The following is a 22,709-nucleotide window of genomic DNA, read 5'->3' as shown; positions in this document are numbered from 1 at the left end:
ACAGTGTTATCCAGCCCATTGCGCTGTATGGAAGTGAGGTATGGGGTCCACTCAGTCAACAAGACTACACTAAATGGGACAAACACCCAATCGAGACCCTGCATGCTGAACTATACAAGAATACACTGCAGGTGCAAAGAAATACACCAAACCACGCATGCAGGGCAGAATTAGGCCGATATCCAGCTCTTATTAATATAAAGAAAAGAGCACTCAAATTCTGGTTGCACCTTGAAAAAAGTGAACCTGACTCACTCCAGTACAAGGCCCTCCAGACCCAAGAGCTCAGCCCTGAAAAGAGTCCCCTATGCCAGCTGGCTTTGAAGCTCATCACACTGACCCCCTCCAATACTAACTCCAACCAGCTTCAGGTCAGCACTGCTTACCAGCCCCCAATCAGAGTAAACCAAATTATAAAACAAACCAAAAACTCCTATCTGGAACACTGGGACACAGAAATAAAATCCCAAAATAAACTTGATTGCTATCGGGCCCTAAAAAGAAACTACAGCCTAGCAGAGTATCTCTCCACTGTCAGAGATACGAAGCAGAGACAGATCCTGACCAAGTACAGGCTCAGTGACCACAGCCTGGCCGTAGAGACAGGCAGACACAGGCAGACCTGGCTGCCCAGAGAAGATCGGCTCTGTGGTCACTGCGAGACAGGAGAGGTGGAAACTGAGATGCACTTTCTCCTACACTGTATAAAATACAGCCATATCAGAGAATCATTCTTCATTAAAATACAAGAAAAATATCCTCTTTTCAGACAAATGGCAGACTCAGAGAAACTTGCTGTCCTCCTAGGGGAGGGACACACAGCTCCACTGGCTGCCAAATATGTAGCCACCTGCCACAACCTGAGGGGCACGCAGTGACGGCACAATTTAATAGTTTCAATATCATTATTTCAATATTTCAATTTCTGTATTATTATTATTTATCTTCTATTTTATTTATTATTATTTTGTTACCATTGTTCCTTGTTTGTATATAGATGCATCTGTTCATAATATGTATGTATTTGCTTTGGCAACACTGTGGAAAATAAGTCATGCCAATAAAGCACTTTGAATTGAATTGAATTGAATTGAGAGAGAGAGAGAGAGAGAGAGAGAGAGAGAGAGAGAGAGAGAGAGAGAGAGAGAGAGAGAGAGAGAGAGAGAGAGAGAGAGAGAGAGAGAGAGAGAGAGAGAGAGAGAGAGAGAGAGAGAGAGAGAGAGAGAGAGAGAGAGAGAGAGAGAGAGAGAGAGAGAGAGAGAGAGAGAGAGAGAGACCCAAAAGTGTATAAAGACGACAGCTTCCATGGTTCAGGATCACAGTAACTGAGTAAATGTTCATCCAATCGGAGATCTGATTTATGTCTTTCCACAACCAACATCCGGTCACTTGCCTATGTCATTTCCGTTATAGGATTTGATTTGTTTGGTGCTGTTTTTTTAAGATGTAAGCCCTTTTTGTGTTTGTACACAAATTAAGATGCAGGCGTTTGTTTTTGTATTTGCCGTCGTTTTATTAATTGCAGGTAAGCTTTTTTTTAAGTGCAGGTACACATTTTTTTGTTAGTCTGTATTTTTTTTATTTGCTCGTGTTTTGCACTTCAGGGCCACTGTACTCACAGGTTCGTGCCCCTTTAAAAATACGACCCAGTACACAGAAATGGATTTTCCTGCGCTGACGCGCTATTTTTTTTTTAATAAACACAAAATAAAACAAATATAACAAAACACAAAATAAACACCTAGCTCCGCTTTGGAGCGCTACCTAAACAGGTTATTTCCCTCACTAACTCGCAGGATGGCTAAGCCGTTTACCTGGCACCACAAAACACAAACAAACTACGCGGGTTTCATAGCACTTACTTCAGCGACTGCTCGGAAGCAGAGCACCTCATCTGCCTCCTTCTACTCAGCAGCCTCGATCAGATTAACTGATCCTCTCTTATACCCTACCCTGGTCCCAATTCCTAATTACTGCCCAGGTGCAGGGGATAATTAAATAATAAAACAGTTAAATTAAACAATAAAACAAAACAATTAAACTAAAGAAAGGTGCATTTTTACATGTTTTTTTCTCTTCAGGGAGGCTTTAACCCCCTCCCTGCTGTCTCACACATCCCGCTGCTGTTACAGTAAATATACAAAAAACACAAAAAAATGATTTCTATAATTTGAAAAATAACATGCAAAAACTAATAATAATAATCAACATATTTCGTGTGAAACCCATTTGTTGCTAATGATTGACAGTTATCAATTAAAAAAACAACACCTGATGATTACATAATCATCAAGTATTGAAAAACAAATTAAATTTGTGATTCAAAAAGCAACAAAAATGGTTAAAACTAAAGAGTACAGCAACAATCTCAAAATGGCAGTGAAACACCTGTCCAGTAAATGTTTACAATTACAAAAACACTAACCTAACAGAGATTAAACGGTAAAATTTAGGCTGCCTCTGCCCCAATGTAAAAACAAATAATTCACCTTGTTTCACTCTACAGGTGGAGCCATTTTAGCCCCTAACTTTCATACAAAGTTGTGTCAGATTGAACATTCCCTTCACCCGAGAAGTGGAGAGGACAGATAGAGTTCAATACAAAGGTTTTCTTGAAATACAAAACAGTCTAGTTAAGCTGGCAGATTGTTACAGTGGAATCAGCACGAAGCCTAAACCCAGGATAGAGTGGCTCAGTGAATGTGGTTTGGAATCTGTGAAGGAGGATCATTGTGTCAGAGACGCCATAAAAGGACAGCGTGCCGGCATTAAAGTCCAGATACACTCCTATTCTGGGGGAGTGGGGGGCAGCTACTGAAGTTTCATTGCTATTGTGCCGGGCAGTGTAACTGGAAACAGAGCAGTCCAAACTCCAGGACTTGTCATTGTATCCAAGGACAATGGAAACATCCCTTCCTTTCCTGCTGATTCCTTTATATGTGACTCCTATAAAAGCCCCTACCCCACTCCACTCCATCTCCCAGTAACAACGAGACCCAGACAAATCCTCTCTGCACAGCACTTGGGAATATCGGTCAAATCTCTCTGGGTGATCACGATATCGCTCTGTCTCTCTCCTCCATGTCACCTTTCTGTTCCCTTCAGACAGACAGAGCACACTATGTGCTGTGTTGGGGTCCAGTGTGAGTTGAAAGGAATCTGATTGAAGAGAAGAGGCAGGTTAGAGGAGAGATGGTTAGAAAAGTCAAATCACTGAAAAAATACACAGGGTTGGAAGAGACCCCCTCTTCTGTTCTCCATGCTCCCTCCTCCCTAATCCCTGATCCCTCCTCTGTCCCCCTTTTCACTCCTCCCTACTCCCTGTGCTCTGCTCCCTGCTCCCTCCTCCATGCTCCCTGCTCCCTCATCCCTCAATGCTCCCCCCTACCTGCTTTCTACTCCATGCTCCCTGCTACAACTTGAAAGCAGAAGAGGCATTGAGGTACAAATGTACAGAATGGAGTAATAATATTATTTGGGTGAGTTTGTGTTTATTAATTGTGCAGCTGTCGATCAATGCACAATGTAATGATGCTATTCATTGTAAAATATTGTGCATGTGTCATGTGTCCCAATACTTGTTGGAGAGGAGTGTAGATTAATGGCTTCACAATTACTAATAAATAATAATAATTGCTGCCCTCAAGCTCCACCCCTCCCTGTTCTGTAGTGTTAGCTCTTCTCACAATGGAGTGACACATCTTTCAATAAAATGTTTCAGTGAAAACAGACTTACATTTTAAAAACTCAGCTCTGTTCCTTGGCTCTGGAGCCTGCAGACTGTAAACTCCAGCTTCATTCACTGGGCAGAAAAAAGAGAGAGAAATAGAATTGAAACATGCGGATTAATACACAACACTCACACATGACTCCAAACTGCAATCTGCCATGTTCTTAATCTTTAAACACAAAGTGCATCTGTTCAGTTTATCAGTGTAGCAAATGACCCAGCTAACTCCACCCTCATCAGGAATCTTTCACACAAGAACTAATCTAATACATACAAAAAAGTGAGAATGTCTCTAGAGAAAATGTTTTACTGGAAGAAAAGCCTTACCTTTGAAACGTCTGTCACTGCTCCTAGACCTCAGGGTATAAACTGCTGTTTCATTCACTAAATAAAATACAGAAAACTGTTAGCATTCTATATGGCATGAATGTGTTGTTTAATGTTTGAATCCATCTGTCTCTGTTTATATGCTATTGTGTTGTTTCTCATGTAATGTCTATAGAAACTCTCTCATTCCTGCTCTCATCACTCAGGATGTCACTGTAAATGAGGTGGGGTGTTTCAACCTGGGGAAATAATTTGAAATAAAACATCTGCAATATTCTTATAGCCAACAGTCTCCAAAAAGTCTTTATTAACATACAGCAGTCATTGTCTGCTTCATCCTCAATCACTCCCTCCTCCCTGCTTCATCAGTCCCTGTTCCATCCTCCATGCTCCCTCCTACCACTTCCCTGCTCCCTCCTGCATGCACCCTTCTCCCTCCAGTCTGCTTCATCACTCCCTGCTCCATCCTCCCTGCTCCCTTCTCTGTCCTCCCTGCTCCTTGCTCTGCCCTCCCTGCTCCCTCATCCATGCTCCCTCATCCCTGTTACCTGCTGCCTCCTCACTCCTTCCTCCTCCCCACTCCCTCTTCCATGCTCCCTCCCTCCCTGCTCTGGCCTCCATGCTCCCTGCTCCCTCCTACCTGCTGCCACCTCACTCCTTCCTCCTCCCTGCTGCCTCCTCCCTTCTCAATACTACAATATTTATATAGCCAGCAATCTGCAAGAATTCTTTATTAATGTCTTGCAAGTCCTGTCCCTCCTCAAGCCATGGTCTATTTGAGAAATCTCTACCAAAGGAATCTATTTCACACCAACCTGTTTTAGTTATTTTGAATAATTCCCCCTTGCAGAAGACCTCAATATGACCTTTAAGTTCAGATACAGCTTTCCTCACAGCCCCAAAAGAGATGCCTGTATTGACAGTAACGCTGGGTAAGTCTCCAGCTTCAGGAGGGGCACAGAGAGACTGGAAATTCTACAACAGGAAAGTGGAGAAAAGGAGTTTTCAGTCAAACAGAATGGGGTCCAAAACATTCCTGGGGAAAAGCAAGGATTCATTCAATTGGAGAGGTCTGTCTGAAACCGTCCCAGTTATGTACTTGAGATTTTCTAACAAGCAGTGATGTTACCTGTAGAAAATGGATGTGATCCTCTGTCTCTGAAAGCTGTTTCAGCTCAACATTTCTCCTACATAGCTCAGCAATCTCCTGCTCCAGTTTCTTCATGAGTCCTTCAGCCTGATTCACTGCAGCCTTCTTGTTAGCTACAATCAGCTCAATAACCTCAGTGTGGATCTTCTCAATGGATCGGATCAGCTCAGTAAAGATCTTCTCACTTTTCTTTATTTCTATCTGTGCAGATCTCTGAGTGAAAGAACACAGTAGAGGAGACATGGTTAGAATTGATATCAAAAACACATCAGGCTGATACAGTCAACTTCTGTAGATGTGTTGCTGTCCATCTGTTAATAATAATAATAATAATAATAATAATAATAATAATAATAATAATAATAATAATAATAATAACACCATCTTGTCAATACCCACTTTCAGTGACTCCACAGCATGTTTCAGCTCCTCAGTTTCTTTCAGTCTCTCCTGGATTCTCTGTTGTATTTCTGTCTGTGTCTCTCCCAGCTGCTTCTGTGTAGAAACACAGTGACACAGTGACATTTCTGATGGAGCATTGAGTGATATCCTTTCACACCCATCACAGGCCTGGTTAAGTATTCTATTGAAACTGACTGATTTTAGTTCAAATATATATTCTATTTTCTTGTCCCCTTACCTCTTTACAATGTTTGCAATAATTCTCAGTGGTTCTCGAATAAATTTTGCTGTTCAGTTCCAGTTGCACACCACAGACATCTATAGCACAGGCTAGATCAGACAACATGTGTGTATAGTACTAAGATGGTGCATGAACACCATCTAGTGCACAGTGGCCAGCAACACAAAAAGACACTTTAGCCACATTAACTGTCCACTAGATGTTACTATTTCATACTAGTAACAGTGAATGATGGCTGATCTAGCATGTGTTACATAAGAACATAAGAAAGTTTACAAACGAGAGGAGGCCATTCAGTCCATCTTGCTTGTTTGGTTGTTAGTAGCTTATTGATCCCAGAATCTCATCAAGCAGCTTCTTGAAGGATCCCAGGGTGTCAGCTTCAACAACATTACTGGGGAGTTGGTTCCAGACCCTCACAATCCTCTGTGTAAAAAGTGCCTCATATTTTCTGTTCTGAATGCCCCTTTATGTAATCTGCATTTGTGACCCCTGGTCCTTGTTTCTTTTTTCAGGTCAAAGAAGTCCCCTGGGTCAACATTGTCTATACCTTTTAGGATTTTGAATGTTTGAATCAGATCGCCACGTAGTCTTCTTTGTTCAAGACTGAATAGATTCAATTCTTTTAGCCTGTCTGCATACGACATGCCTTTTAAACCCGTTATCATTCTGGTTGCTCTTCTTTGCACTCTTTCTAAAGCAGCAAGACCAGGGGTGTAGTGGAGCCGGAGCGGGGCGGAGCGGCGCTCCGGCACTTTTTCAATCCATGTTTTTCAATTGCAAATGTTCACATTTATAAATACATATATTTAAAATATTTTCGTGTTCGAATTTTGTCTAAACACTTGTAGTAAGCATTGCCTGCGGCTCTGTGCCAGCTGTGCGAATTTGCGACAGACAGACAGCTAGCTATATGTTTAATAAAGACAAGCTGTCGGCTAAAACATCAAGTAATCTGAAAAACGATGTCACCACAATAAGCAGCACAGTTGCTGCTTTTGATTGGTCCATTATTATGCCATTAAAATATGCTGTCATTCCAGTTTTTTTTTTTTAGCAAATCACTTTTGAAAGTGATGTTGCTGACAACCAATCAGAGAAGGAGGCGGTTCGTTCCTTGGCCGTAACTGAGGTGATGATATTAGTAACGGTATTAATAATAATAAAAAACAACTCGCAAATCAAAAATGTCTGGTCTCGGAGGTAGTAAACGAACTCGTCAAGAGACTTTGATACAATATTTTGGCAATAGTAGTAAAAAACAGAAGATCGTTTGTTGTACGGCAGAAGCAGAACCTACAGTGGAACCAGAACCTACAGTGGAACCAGAACCTACAGCAGTTGAAGAAAAAAACGCGGAGAAACAGCCATGGCCAAACATCTGGAGTTCTGAGGTATGGGAAGAAAAGAAACAACTTTACACTTTCCTTGACTGTGCGGATGGTAATCTGGGCTGTCGTGTTTGTAGACGTGTTTCTGCGCTGTCAGTTTTGAAAAGTCAGGGTGTTTCTCTGTCTTCTGAGTGGAAAAATTACAGTGTTGGGTACAATGGAAAAACTCGAGAGCAACAGCTACGATCTTTGAGAAAAAAGATAGCTGAACACAAGAAATCCAGCGCTCATAACAAGGCCACTGCATTGTTACAGCAGAACACAGAGGACATTATTGGGAAATGTGTTGACAGTGCAAAAAGGCGAGATCACGAAACTACCTGTAAAATATTTTCTACTGCTTACTACCTTGCAAAACAAAATCGACCCTATTCTGATCACCAGGCCTTACTGGAACTGCAAGAAATACATGGTGTTAATGTGGGAACTGGTCTTCATTCCAGATACAGCGCCACTCAAATTATCAACCACGTTTCTGATGAAATGGTCAAAAAGGCCTGTGAGAGAATAATACACATCGATGGAAAAATTGCTGTGTTAATTGATGAATCAACAGCTCTGAATGGTTCCCCAGCACTTATTGTGCATCTCAAATGCGAGACAGACAAGACACGTGACCCTCACTTCATGTTTTTGGAGTTAGTTGAACTTTTTGATCAGTCAGCTGAGTCCATAGTGTTAGCGCTTACTAAGTGTCTTCAAAAACACGGGTTTGACCATGCATGCTTACAGAAGAATCTTGTTGCATTTGCAAGTGACGGTGCAAGTGTAATGCTTGGGAAAAAATCTGGTGTGGCAAAACGAATTTCAGACATGTACCCCAACATTGTTGTCTGGCACTGTCTAAATCACAGACTCGAACTTGCAGTTGCCGATAGTGTTTCTGAGACTACTGGCATGAACCATTTTCATTCTTTCATGGACAAGCTATACTCAGTCTACAGTAGATCAGCACTAAATCAGCAAGAACTCCGAAATTGTGCGAAGGAACTGGATGCTGTCTTGAGGAAAATTGGTCGTGTACTGGATGTGAGATGGGTTTCCAGTTCGTTCAGGACTGTCTCCGCTGTGTGGGAAAGTTTTGAAGTTCTGTCGACTCATTTTAAAGCTGCCGTAAGCTCTAAGCGGACTTCTGCTGAAAGAGCGACATACAGCGGTCTACTGAAAAGGCTGTGCTCGCCAGAATTTCTCATTGACCTCGGAGTTATGTACGATGCCTTATACGAACTTTCACTGCTGTCAGAGATTCTCCAGAAACGGACTACTACATTGGTTTATGCAGATAAAATGGCACGTAGAACAGTAAGGATTTTTGAATCCATGAATGAGAATGTAGGTACAAAGACTCTTGAAGCGCAGATAGCTGCCATGGAAGGAACATTTAAATCTACAGTGCTGACGTCGAATCCCAAACATGTAAAAATAAATCATAAACAATTCCTTACCAAACTCGCCAATCATATGAAAGAACGACTTTTTACAACCACTGCATCAAATGAGAAGGTATGTTCATAAACCTTGTACAGATTTTTTTAATTTTAATAGCTAGCCTAATTGTTTGCAATTAACGAGCAGAGGGGGGCGTTAATTTCAGTTTCATGTGTAGTATAAAACTGCAACTGAGAAGTATAACAAATAAATTATAAACATCTGCACTCCTGTCAGTCTCATCGCAGGTGCATAGGCTAATGTAAATATAAGAATAGAAAAACACTCCTGCACAGTATATGTATTCTGCAAAATCGCACTTTTATTATTTACTTTATTTAATCCTACTCAAAACTACAAAACGCATATATATATATATATATATATATATATATATATATATATATATATATATATATATATATACATACAGTTAAGGTTTCGAAAATACATTTTAGAAATGCTACCATTAATTTCAAATAGCTTATTCTTTCAGGCTTCTTCCGAGGTGAATTGCCAAAAATATGAAAGTCTTCTTTCTGAGCTCTTGGTCCTGGATCCACACCACTGGCCTGCAGAACTACCCCAGGGTTATGGCGAAAATGAAGTTGAAAGATTGTGTCGGCGCTTTCAGCTAAATGAACGTATTATCAAAAATGCATTTCGAGATTTTAAGGAGAACAACGGAAGAATTCCAGATGATTTAGCTCCACTTATTAACTGCACACGTGTGATCCCGTGCAGTACTGCTGAATGTGAAAGGGGATTCAGCCAAATGAACTTAATTATAACTGATCAGCGTTCCAAAATTTTAATCAAACATGCTTCAGCCTTAATGTTTATCAAGCTTCATGGACCCCCTTTGAGACAGTGGAATCCAAGCCCTTAGTGACCACTTGGTTGCGACACAATCATCGATCCACAGATGACAGCCGTACACGGGTGGCAGGTCCAATTTCCAGCGACTCCCCTGACGCTCTGTGGCAGTTCCTATAGTTGACTAAAAACAACCTGTGATTGGTAAGTGCAACTTTTAATTTTCTATAGAGAGGGGAGATTTTACAGAAATTTGTTAAGTAAAATATGTGTTATATTATTATTAAAAAAACCCCGATTAAATCGCGTTAAATGGAAAGTGGGCGTAACTGTTAATACCTCGTTAACTATTTAATTGATTCTCATTGGGACCGCTCCGCTACTTTTTTTTTTACCACTACACCACTGAGCAAGACCCTTTTTGTAACTAGGTGACCAGAACTGAACACAATATTCTAGGTGAGTCTTTGTGACAAGCAGGCTCTAGTGGTTACGTCAGACCAGAAAGGAGTACACAGACAGACGGTGGATGAAATGGTAAATGCGCTTGCTTGCACCGTTTTATTATAAAATAAAAGGTTTGAACAAAACAAAACACAGGACACAGCACTTGAGGCCAAAATAAATAGACAAACAAAACAGACTAACACTTAACAAATGGTGCACGGACAGACACACAACACAGTGAGTTTAAACACTTATTATTTACGTTTTTTTATTTTTCTTTCTCCTCTCCACACCCGTTCTCCACTCACCGAACACACCACCCCGAGTGAGTAAAACGTGCATCTATATATACTGTTGTGCCGGGATTCAATTACCAATTAATTATTCACTTGAATCCCACCACGTGAATTAATTATGTGCAACCTCGTGCTCACATATTAAATACTTTAAATGCACTTGAAGTGATAGTGCAGTCCTCGTGCCTAAATACAATTCTACATCTTAAATAACTCGTGCTGCACACACCGATTTATATCCCGTGCAGCCATCTCTATACACCAACATTAACACATGCAACATACAACATATAACAAACAAATGCACACAGGGGCGGGGCACATTGACACAGTCTTACTAATGTATTGTAAAGTTTTAACATTACTTCCCTTGATTTAAATTCAACACTTCTCACAATATATCCGAGCATCTTTTTGGCCTTTTTATTTCTTCCCCACATTGTCTAGATGAAGACATTTCTGAGTCAACATAAACTCCTAGTTCTTTTTCATAGATTCCTTCTTCAATTTTTGTTGCCTGCATGCAGTACTTTACACTTTTCTCTATTAAATTTCATTTGCCATGTGTCTGTCCAGTTCTGAATGTTGTCTAGATCAATTTGATTGACCTTTGCTGCTGCAAAAGTGTTTGCCACTCCTCCTATTTTTGTGTCGTCTGCAAATTTAACAAGTTTGCTTACAAGTTTCATGTAGATTCATTAATCATTAATTTATTGCAATAATATAACAGCCTATGATTCCATAAATTCAATTACTAATACATCCATTCAAATTCTTCAAAGTTAACTTAAGATACATATTATTATTATTTTTTTCTTATACATACAGTTGCCCATTTATACAGTTGGGTTTTTACTGGAGCAATCTAGGTAAAGTACTTTGCTCAAGGGTACAGCAGTAGTGTCCCCCACCTGGGATTGAACCCACAGCCCTCCGGTCAAAAGTCCAGAGCCCTAACCACTACTCCACACTGCTGCCTTTACTCCACACTGCTGCGCTTATAAATAAACATGTTCATTTTAATATACACATATTTCATTCCTCTTTTAATATTCAGTAGGTGAGGGTTGCTTAATATTCATGAGAAAGGAGTATTCGGCCAGTCGTTTTACGTGATGTAATTTTGGCGCTTCAAAAAAGAGAAGCACATTTTGAATCGAGCATCATATCAACACAGTAAAGCCTGGGTTTTATTTTCAGCCACTAGATGGCAGCATAAACCCATTGTTTTGGGTAGGTCCCCAAGGAAATCTGCAGAGAAAAGTGCATTTTCTGCAAAGAATCTAAATCATTAGGAATAGCAGAGGACCCCCAGGATACTGTTACCATATAGGCAATTTTCCATTTTGGATCTTATTATAGTTTCCATAAGTTTACATATAATAGAAGTCAGGCTTATTGGTCTGTAGTTACCTGTTTCGGTTTTTTCTCCCTTTTTGTGGATCGGTATTATGTTTGCAATTTTCCAGTCTGTCAGTACAACCCCTGTGTCAAGAGATATTGGTTAGCGGTTTGTAAATAACTTCTTTCATTTCTTTGAGTACTACTGGGAGTATCTCATCCAGCGCAGGGGATTTGTTTATTTTAAGAGCTCCTAGTCCCTTTAACACTTCTGCCTCTGTTATGCTAACAGTTTCTTTGTTTTGTCAAGCAAAATTTCTGATTTCTGAAATTGGTGTATAGCCAATAAACACTGGAAATGGTTACTCAATTCACGTTGACTTCACCCGTTTCCCAGTGAAAAAAATACAATAAAATAGCAGTATGGCAATGTCTCTCTTTCCTGACTTGTATCTCACATTGATTCATTCTGAATACTTTAAACTGAGTAGCAGCACATTCCTGCATTCCTATTGGAGGATTGCACACGCTTGTGAGATTTAGAAACTGAGGGTTGTTCTTGCTAGCAGATTTAAAGTAATATTACAATTCAATAGGGAGAAATCACACGCTTGTGGAATTTGAAACAGAATTGCAAATTCTGGCGTACTGTAAACACAATTTTTAAAGTCTTGTTTAAAATCTGATGTATTAGTTTATTAAGAAGATATTATTATCACTGAGCTGCAATCATTGTTTCAATATATTAAAGAGGCCCTGCATCATAGAGGCAGCACTGGGTGAAGCTCGCTCCGCCCTCTGGCTGCATTGCAAATTTTCCAAGCGCAGATCATATTTCCACCCACATCACTAAAAACACAGGCATGGTTAGCTCTTGGTCTTTTCTGCTTATTTAAACTGGGTGCTTGACTTTGCTGGAAATATTTTTTAATCAGTTTTACTAATTAAACTATAATGTCTTAAACAATGAAACTGATATGATTGTATTAAGTTGCAAGATACATATATAAAAAAAAACTAGGAATATAAACCATGCACATGTAAATAGTGTGTTTTTGTTTGATTGTAAATAATGTTTTTTCAAATTAAGTTTGTGTTAAATATGGCAGGGCATATTCAAAATCATGCCTTTAAAAAGGGTCTGAAAAATCCAGTTTCTTGGTTCTGCAAGCAGGGATACAGACTGTCTGGGAAGGAGAGTGTTGCTGTAGGATCCTCACGACTGCGTGTGTTAACCAGGGTGAGAAAAACACAAGAGGAAAAATGTATCTCGGATCACTGTGTGAGTTAACCAGGATCGCTAGCACTGGAAGGAATAGGGAACAAGTTTAGGGGATTTTAATCCCACCCAAGTCTAGAGAGGAGGTGTCAGGGAGACTGTTCCTGGAGCGGGACCTCCTTTCTTGTTTGGTCACCTTTTATTTTCTAGTTGTTTTCGCCCAGTGTTTTGTTTTGAATGTTTTGTATTTCGTATCAAAGAAAACCTCCTGTGTCTCTCCTGTCAATCAGCGATAGCCACACCCGTAACAACACCCTGTTACACCCTGAAATACATTGTAGTACATCATAGTTTAGATAGAGCAATTAAAAAACTAGGGCTCTTTAAATAGCTGTTAATATACAATTAAAATCTGATCTGATGTGAAACTGCATAACCTAGTAAACAGACATGTTAAATATCCCTGGGAATTCTTATCTTCTAGGATAGCTACAAGGAAATGGTTCAAACGCTTACCTGTTTCACACTCCTTTCTTTCTCAGCTGAGACTGTATCATGGCTCTTGTGTTCCTCGTCTGCACACAGCCAGCAAATATACGTCTGATCGGTTCTACAGAAGACCTCACATAATCGTTGGTGTTCTGCACAAAGCTTCTGCTCCAGATTTCCAGTTGCATTGACCAGCTTGTGCCTCTTGAAAGCAGCACCCTCATAGTGTGGCTTGACATGTGTTTCACAGTAAGAGGCCAGGCACGTCAAACAGGATTTCACAGCTTTGAACTTTCTCCCAGTGCAGGCATCACACGGCACATTTCTAGGTCCAGCATAACTTTGAGCAGGAGGAGGATTGAGTCCTGTCTTCTTTAATTTCTCCACAACTTCAGTCAGCACGATGTTTCTACGCAGAACAGGCCTTGGGGTAAAGGTCTCTCTGCACTGGGGGCAGCTGTAGACACCTGTATGATCAGTCTGATCCCAACAGTTCTTAATACACCCCGTACAGTAACTGTGTCCACATGGAATAGCGACTGGGTCGTTCAATATCTCCAGACACACTGGGCAGTTCAAGTGCTCCTCTGACCACAAATCCGAAGCCATTCTTCCTGCAGTGAGACAGAGAGACTGACGATTTCACAACAGAAACGTCACTGTGCTGATTTCCTGGAGTTGTGTAAATCTGTAAGAGGCAGGGTTTTGGACTGAAGCCAGGTTTAGACAAGCAGGAGGAGCAAAAACTGCTGAATCAGTCTGAGAGGAGCAGAGAGGAGAGAGTTGGGAGTGGGACTGGAGTTTGAGAATGGCATTGTCACAGTAACCCTTCTATAGCTACAGTATGTATTTGACTGCACTAGACCTTCACTTCTGTGTGGGTCTGAATCCTCAGATTTCACAAGGGAAGGGAGTTTGGTGGAGTTCAATCTTCATGGCCACATCTCAAAGTCCATTAGACCTCAACCACAAACTTGTCTCTGAGCACCAACTTCCCTCCAGTTCACGGCAAGCTTGAGGCACAGAGTCTGAACTGCTCACCCCCCTAAGAGAACGTGAAGGGTGGTCCCTCCTGTCCAGGGGAGGCTGTATATTATGAGAACTAGACATGTTCTAGTGTTATCAGACAGAGTGTGTACGTTACTGACATACTAATTTATTACAGCACTGATTTCATGAGTTAAAACCATTTTATACAGAACAGACACTCAAACAAAGCTTACAATCAAGGGACCTACTTTTCAAATCTGTGCACTATTTGTTTTATTATTTTCATACAGTGCCTTCTCTCTCATCATCCGAACATCATTCTCCCAAGTCCATTCTTGTTTTGTTTTATTATTATTATTATTATTTGTTTATTTAGCAGACGCCTTTATCCAAGATGACTTTCAGAGACTAGGGTGTGTGAACTATGCATCAGCTGCAGAGTCACTTACAACAACATCTCACCTGAAAGACGGAGCACAAGGAGGTTAAGTGACTTGCTCAGGGTCACACAGTGAGTCAGTGGCTGAGTCGGGATTTGAACCGGGGACCTCCTGGTTACAAGCCCTTTTCTTTAACCACTGGACCACACCACCTCCACACTTCTTTATTTTCACTGTCTTTGACTCAGGTGAAGCCCATTAATCCTGCAGCCCCCACACTGGTTTAAAATAGATTTCATTGGTTTTTTCATTAACAGATACAATTGGTCATTTTGAAAACTCTCCTGATAGATAGATATTAATGAACACTCATGGGGACCACACTGAGGTTAAAGGTTTAAACGTCATCATGTTCTTTACGTTTCTTACCTGATGAGGATTTTCTATGGTTGTTTCTGATTAGATTTTATTCAACATGCTTACTAACTATTCCAGCAAAACACTGCTTCTGAAAAGACTCCTAGAGGCTGATTGTGGGGAAGCATATGTCTGTTGCACGGGCTGCAGTGCACAATGTTTACCCTGTGGACTTCAGTGCCCAGAGCACCTCCAATATGCTTCCCCACCTCGTTTCCACACAATCAGCCTGGACAAGAGTTTTCAGAGGCAATTCTTGCTGGAATAGTTAGTAAGCATTTCAAATAAAGATCTAAGCAAAAATCACATTGAATCATTCAGCACACACATACTAGGATATTAAAGATCAGAAATGTAATATTAAGAATGTATAGATGATATAAACAATACTTTAATCAACCTATTTCAATTGTATTTCTTTAATAAAATATTTACATGCTGTTATTGCTGATCAAATTTACAACCATTCAATTGTTTTGATTGAAGTGCAAATTGAAAATCATGTCTCTTATATTAAAACTTAAATACAACATTACACTATGTAACACAATTTTTGTTCCTGGGTAGTAAGTGTTATTTCCTAATTGCTTATGCCTCAAAAGTATAGAAAATGGCTATTATTCCCCACAAACTTTGCTTTTGTGACCAGGACAGTGATATTTTGAAATCTACCTATTTCCAATGAGAAAACGGGCGAATTTGTGTCTTTTTGTTCACATAAAGTCAGAAAAAAACAACATATGAATCCAAATTAACATGTATTTATACTAAAGTATTACAAAAATGACTACAAAAGATTTAGAAGTGAGTAGTTTTTCGAGATTTACGATTATACTGTAAATCACTTTCACGAATCAGCCCCCAAATGTAGTCTCCCATCATGTTCTCGTTATACTGTCCTTGGTAGCGGCGTTCAAAGTCCAGTATATCCTGGTGGAAGCGCTCGCCTTGCTCCTCCGAGTACGCTCCCATGTTCTCCTTGAATTTATCAAGATGAGCATCAAGGATATGGACTTTGAGGGACATCCTACAGCCCATTGTGCCGTAGTTCTTCACCAGAGTCTCAACCAGCTCCACATAGTTTTCGGCCTTGTGATTGCCCAGGAAGCCCCGAACCACTGCGACAAAGCTGTTCCAAGCCACTTTCTCCTTACTAGTGAGCTTCTTGGGGAATTCATTGCACTCCAGGATCTTCTTTATCTGTGGTCCGACGAAGACACCGGCTTTGACCTTTGCCTCAGACAGCTTAGGGAAGAAGTCTTGAAGGTACTTGAAGGCTGCAAAACTCCTTATCTAGAGCTCTGACAAATTGTTTCATAAGGCCCAATTTGATGTGCAGTGGTGGCATCAGCAACTTCCGGGGGTCCACCAGTGGCTCCCACTTGACGTTGTTCCTCCCCACAGAGAACTCGGTCCGCTGTGGTAGTGCGCCTTGGTGTCCCTGCTGTCCCAAAGGCAAAGATAGCAGGGAAACTTGGTAAAACCGCCTTGGAGACCCATCAGGAATGCCACCATTTTGAAGTCTCCTATGACCTCCCAGCCGTACTCATCATACTTCAAGGAGTCCAGCAAGGTCTTGATGCTGTTGTAATCCTCTTTGAGGTGCACCAATTGAGCCAGGGGAAGAGACGGGTACTTGTTACCATTATGGAGCAGCACGGCCTTGAGGCTCCTGGATGAGCTGTCAATGAAGAGGCGCCACTCATTCTGGTTACAGGCGATTCCGATTGCCTCGAACAGACTGGTCACATTGTGGCAGAAGCAGAGCTGTACCATCCTACAAAAATACATTTATTTCACCCATGACTAATGTGTAAGAGATTCTCGCAACATTTTTCACATATGATATATTTTTTCAATAACATTGAAAATTGTAAAACATTTTCAAATTAAAAACTTTTACAATTTTAAAAATGTTAACAAATTTTACAACATAAAATTCCGAGCAACAATTGTCCATCTTACCTTCCAGAGTTTTTTTGCAGTGCTCGCAGGTGAAATGAGGTGCCCAGGGTTTGTCTTGATCCCCGACAGGCATGCCGAAATATGCCTTGTAGGCCTCACACATGTTAGCAGATGCTTCCACGGAGTACTTTTTCGCTCTTGTCTTGATAAATTGGCCGCAGACATAGCAAAATGCGTCTGCCGGATGTTTGCAGCCTCTTGATGCCATCTCAGAAAAATGCAGATATGTATCCACTTAGGCAGCTGGAACTAAACTGAACTGGTGGGCTTAAGGCCCCTGTATTTATACTACTATTTATATTACTGGAAAGTTCTAGAAAGTTCTAGAAGTTACTCCAAGTTTACTCAGCACTGAATCTATCTGGAATGTTCTGGAAAATAGGTAAATTTCAAAATATCACTGTCCTGGTCACAAAAGCAAAGTTTGTGGGGAATAATAGCCATTTTCTATACTTTTGAGGCATAAGCAATTAGGAAATAACATTTACTACCCAGGAACAAAAAAAAAAAAAAAATTGTTACACAGTGTTATTTATTAATTTTAAATTAGTTTATTTATTTTCATTGTGAATGTAAAATACTTTGACAATCTGACAATCTTTAGCTTGTATTTGAAGATGGTGCTATTATCTTTTCAGAAGCACTAATATATTTCGAAAGCGAGGGATCTGAGTGGGTAAAATGGACAGAAATGCCTCCACTTCAGTTCTCAATTGTTTTTGGAGAGGAGGGGAGTTTTCTTCTTCAACAAGGAGAACAAGTGGAATAACAAGAACAAGCTTGTTTCCATGTTTAGACTGTCCATTTCTCCTGATTTATCACAGTATTAACAATGGGTTTGACTGCTGTGTTAGAGTGTCTAGTTCTGTACAGGAATATAAGAAGGATGGAACTCCAGCCATTGGAATAGTTGTGTCAATACCCTTGATTCAACATGAAGTGTGATCCTGGGCTGGAATCACAATATGTGCTTCTGCTGTTTCTGTTGAGATGATACAGAGACAGGGATGGGTTTCACAAGAAACGAAACTTACCTGTGTTTCTGAATTCCAGGAGTTATATAAAGCTCTAAGAGGCGGGGTTTGGGACTGAGGCCAGGTTTAGACAAGCAGGCTGAGCAGAGACTGCTGAACCAGTGTGAGAGGGGCGGAGAGGAGAGAGTGGGACAGGAGTTTGAGAATGGCACTTCTGTTAGAGCACTCCTTCAATACTGAAGCTTTCTCCTAATGGGACAGGCCCATTCCCAGTAGAGACTGGATGTGGGTGGGACACTGGCCACACAAACACTTCACTTGCATTAACTGGCAGAGTTATTGAAATCATGCTGTAGTTTGAAACAGATTTGTTCTTCTTATATGGTGGAGTGTAGAAAAGGTATAATGATTCAAGCAGTACTATCAATATAATCCAGAGGTGAAATCTGAGTTTGCTCTGCAGCCCTCCTTAACAAAAGGTTTGACTTATTTTTTGCAATTGGTTTACCATAAGAATGAACTTCAGCTTGGGTGTCAATTTTTACAGTGACATCACAGGCACTGTGACATCACAATGAAGTCAGAACGTTCAGTTTCCCTGCAATGACAGACACAACAAAACAGCACAGACCTGTCAGCACTTACTGATGCTAGACCCCTGCGATATGAGAACCAGGCAGAGCCGCAGTGACTGCTTCAGTTGTTCTCCAGATCCCTGGCATGGATTCTGGGATGTCTAAAAGCTGCATCTCCCTGTTTCCAGAGAGTTTCAGTTCCAACGGTAGAACAGCACATCAGATCCTATTGCAGTGACTTTGAGAGAGGGCTGACAGTAGGAAGTGCTCGCTTCACTGCCGTATCCAAGACTGCACACAATCCTGATGTTTCATTCACAAGGAACAACAGTCTCCACAGTGATAGGACTCTCTCTATGTGTGGCTCATTCTGGAGAACAGACTTCCACCCCAATGCAATAACATACAAGTTCCCTGAAGGAATTAGAGGCTGGTGGGAATCACTGAGGAATGATCATGTATCCCTCCAGAACAATTTAAACACCTTGCAGACTCTCAACCTGCCAGGACCAATCACTGTCATCCTGGCTGGCCTTGATGGTCCTACACCCTACTGACAGTGATATGGCAGGTGACTCAGTCCCAGGGAGGTCCTACACCCCACTGACAGTGGTATGGCAGGTTTATCAGTCCCAGGGGGTCCTACACCCTACTGACAGTGGTATGGCAGGTGATTCAGTCCCATGGTGTCTGTTTTGACACTGATGTGCTCGTCTGTCTGTTTAGATGTTGTTTCTTGAAGGGTTTTTAGGCTCCTCTGTAACAGTTCTTTCTTCACTCTTCAAAAATAGCAATGCATTGGAGCAGCTGTCCAGCAGATATCTAACATGATTCCCTTTGATTGGAATTGAAGCAGCTCACTCTGTCTGTCTCTGTGTAATATTGCATTATACTGGAGAGGAAACCTGGGTTTGTCTGCAGGCATTGCTCTGATGAAAGCCTAGCTGATGGACGTCAGAGTGTTCTAAAATGGAGAAGAAACCAGTTTGCAGTTCTGAGTGTGGCTCTTAATTATTACCAATGTTTCTAATTATTTTCCTGAGTTAAGCAACATCACTTGTGTTGAGTGAAATTCTGTAAAATGTCACTTTTGAATTCAATAAGATCATGATGTGTTTTCTTTGGTTGTATTTATTTCTGTTAATTTTCACAGTAAAATAAATCCAATGTATGCGGCAAAGGTTTAGTATAAAGATTCTAATTCAAATCCTTACCACACAATCCCCTCCTCTCACACATCATGTGTTATATATTATCTTTGAAATGGTGAGGATACACAGATCCTTATTATCACAGTGTTTACGACTGGTAACATTAGAGCTATCAGGGTCGTTACTGATCTGAACAGAAATGCAGGGGGATTCCTCAGTGCTGTAAAATGCTCTTAAAAACACCTTGATTAAAGGGAAGCTGATATCCAACCACCCTTGTATTGAGGAGTCTAAACTGCAGTTCTTTGTTTCTCCCAGCAGGGGGCAACAAAGTCTCAGTGCTGAAGTTATTTTAACCCCTTCAGTTCTGATTTGCAGTTCTGGATTTCTTCAATGTCTACAAAAATGTGATTGAAATAGTATCCCTGACTTGTATTCTGTGATGTGTAAAAGATGCATGGGCTGAATTGCCTCCTCTCGTTTGTAAACTCTCTTATGTTCTTATTTCAACTGCGATGGGACCACAAGACAACAGATCTGACAGAATTTTATAGAGGGCTGATAACAGGTGTTTGGTTGGCAGGTGTTTAACATGGAGGCCCTACACCATATTGACAATGTTGTGGCAGGTGTTTCTATTGTTTTGTACAAATAATTAAAAACTTTTCAGTAAAAAGATTCAATTAAAATTCAATATAAATGACACATACAATGAAGTGTTTAATGTGATTTGTCCTGATTTGTTTACAGCTAATATACAGTTTTATATTTACATTTATTGCAGATTTCTTATAGCATCTATTAAGTATTTATAACATATTATTAAATGCTGTTACTACCATGTATTACTTGTTCTATCATGCATTATAAAGACCATACAACTCATACTGTAAGCATCTATAATGTGTTAATAAGCTATTTGAAAAATACACTTTCAGAAAAAGTGTTACCATAAACTTCAGCATCAAGTTCAAATGCTATTCAGCTGACAGGATTCTACTGTATACAGGAATCTGCTGGAAACTATACTGACATGCCTTTGACATGGCAAGTATTGTGAGCTGCTATTTACACGACCTCACATTGATAGGGATTGGAGCTGACAAAATAATCCCATGAATCTCAGCTGCTGTGCACTTCCATTCATTATATAGGTCTCAAATGTGCAGTGTTGAAAGAAACACCTGCTCTAGTAAACATGCACCCTGAGAATAAGGCATATAAACTGAGAACTTTCTTTAACCTCAAGTAGCACCAGATCGCATGCTTTTCAAACCTGCACATTTGAGACCTATGTAGCCAATGGAAGTGCAATATAGTAATTAATAAATAATATATATAATAATATATTGTGGAATTATTTAGTGAGCTACAATCACCTTAAGAGATACTTATCAGTACTGTGGAAATTCTAGCACTGTGTAGAGATGCCAACTAAGTCTGCCACTTGGTGCTATTTATGTATTTGTCATCAATAAATACTTTGGACATACTAAGCATTTTATGTTGAAACACCTATCTAGTTGCGAGTGTTTACAATTACAAAAACACTAACCTGACAAAGATTAAACAGTAACATTCCCTTCACACAGGAAGTTTAATACAAAGGTTTTCTTAAAACACAAAATAGTCTAGTTTAGCTGGCAGATTGTTAAAGTGGAATTGTAATAAGGAAGCCAACACCCAGGATAGAGTGGCTCAGTGAATGTGGTTTGGAATCTGTGCAGGAGGGTCATTGTGTCAGAGACGCCATAAAAGGACAGAGTGCCGGCATTAAAGTCCAGATACACTCCTACTCTGGGGGAGCGGGGGGCAGTTATTGCAGTTTGATTGCTATTGTGCCGGGCAACATAACTAGAACCAGAGCAGTCCAAACTCCAGGACCTGTCATTGAATCCAAGGATACAGGAATGATGAGGTCCTTTCCTGTGGATTCCTTTATATGTGACTCCTATAGAAACCTTTTTCCCACTGCACTCAATCTCCCAGTAACAGCGAGTCCCAGACAAACCCTCTCTGCAAAGCACTTCGGCCCGATATTCAAATCTCTCTCGGTGATCAGGATATGACTGGGTCTGTCTCCTCACTGCCACCTTTCTGTTCCCTTCAGACAGATAAAGCACTGTATGCACTGTGTTGGGATCCAGTGTGAGCTGACAGGAATCTGATTGAAGAGAAAATCATGGAGAAAATCTCCATTAGGTTTGAATGATACAAAACCAAAAAGACAGACTGATAAATACATATTACAGCAGGTTCTTTTTCTGACATAAGGCTACAACTTGAAAACAGAAGAAGCATTGAGGTACAAAGGTACAGAAGGAAATAATAGGATTATTTGTATTATTTTGAGTGCATTTGTGTGAATTGATTTTGCAGCTGGCAATCAATGCACATTGTAAAATATTATACACTCCCCACATTGTAAAATATTATACACTCCCCTCCAGCAAGTATTGGGACAGATGAATATCCACTGGGGTGGGTTTTTGTTGCCGTTTTACCCACTCAGAACTTTCTCTCCCTAAATATCTTGGTATCCCTGAATACTGTTTGCTCTTCTCAAAATGGAGTGACACATCTTTCAACCAAATGTTTCAGTAAAAACAGACTTACATTTTAAAAACTCAGCTCTGTTCCTTGGCTCTGGAACCTGCAGACTGTAAACTGCAACTTCATTCACTGGGCAGAAAAAAAGAGAGAGAAATAGAATTGAAACATGTGGATTAATACACAACACACACAAGACTCCAAACAGCAATCTGAAAAGAAACAAGGCTTATTCACGGCATTTCAGGATGTAAAAATCCGTACTTCAAGATGTTTATGATTAAAATGAATATGTGTTCCTTCCATATCGTGCAGCAGCCAAAGTCAATGTGAACACATCTGTCACTGCACTGAAGTCTTGTGTTCGTTTCTCTCTATCAGATACCTTTGCCCAACAGTACGGTGTCCATATTAGGACACCCTTGTGCAT

General features: G+C 40.4%; 3 protein-coding genes across 3 annotated transcripts; 1 reads left to right on the top strand and 2 right to left on the bottom strand.

Annotated features, from left to right (window-relative positions):
- Positions 1 to 1,512: 1,512 nt before the first annotated feature.
- On the bottom strand, positions 1,513 to 13,909 carry LOC131723215 (tripartite motif-containing protein 16-like protein). The gene is made up of 7 exons (XM_059016765.1): positions 13,305 to 13,909; positions 5,607 to 5,702; positions 5,187 to 5,420; positions 4,873 to 5,032; positions 4,058 to 4,114; positions 3,737 to 3,802; positions 1,513 to 3,159 (listed from the first exon to the last, which is right to left on the bottom strand). The coding sequence occupies exons 1-7, from the start codon at positions 13,884 to 13,886 to the stop codon at positions 2,630 to 2,632; spliced, it is 1,725 nt and encodes a 574-aa protein (XP_058872748.1). The 5' UTR covers positions 13,887 to 13,909; the 3' UTR covers positions 1,513 to 2,629.
- Positions 7,182 to 9,886, top strand: LOC131723219 (E3 SUMO-protein ligase KIAA1586-like). The gene is made up of 2 exons (XM_059016773.1): positions 7,182 to 8,744; positions 9,166 to 9,886. Exons 1-2 carry the CDS (start codon positions 7,725 to 7,727, stop codon positions 9,556 to 9,558), a joined length of 1,413 nt encoding a protein of 470 aa, XP_058872756.1. The 5' UTR covers positions 7,182 to 7,724; the 3' UTR covers positions 9,559 to 9,886.
- A 6,542-nt stretch (positions 13,910 to 20,451) lies between the features above and the next one.
- On the bottom strand, positions 20,452 to 22,709 carry LOC131723222 (tripartite motif-containing protein 16-like). Its single transcript, XM_059016780.1, has 3 exons — positions 22,544 to 22,709; positions 22,346 to 22,411; positions 20,452 to 21,893 (listed from the first exon to the last, which is right to left on the bottom strand). Coding segments are annotated over exons 1-3 (600 nt in total). The 5' UTR covers positions 22,545 to 22,709; the 3' UTR covers positions 20,452 to 21,360.

Source organism: Acipenser ruthenus, chromosome 53 (genome assembly GCF_902713425.1).
Source record: "Acipenser ruthenus chromosome 53, fAciRut3.2 maternal haplotype, whole genome shotgun sequence".
NCBI lineage: Eukaryota > Metazoa > Chordata > Actinopteri > Acipenseriformes > Acipenseridae > Acipenser > Acipenser ruthenus.
The sequence above is the reverse complement of the archived record's forward strand: the minus strand, read 5'-3'. Positions and strand labels throughout refer to the sequence as shown.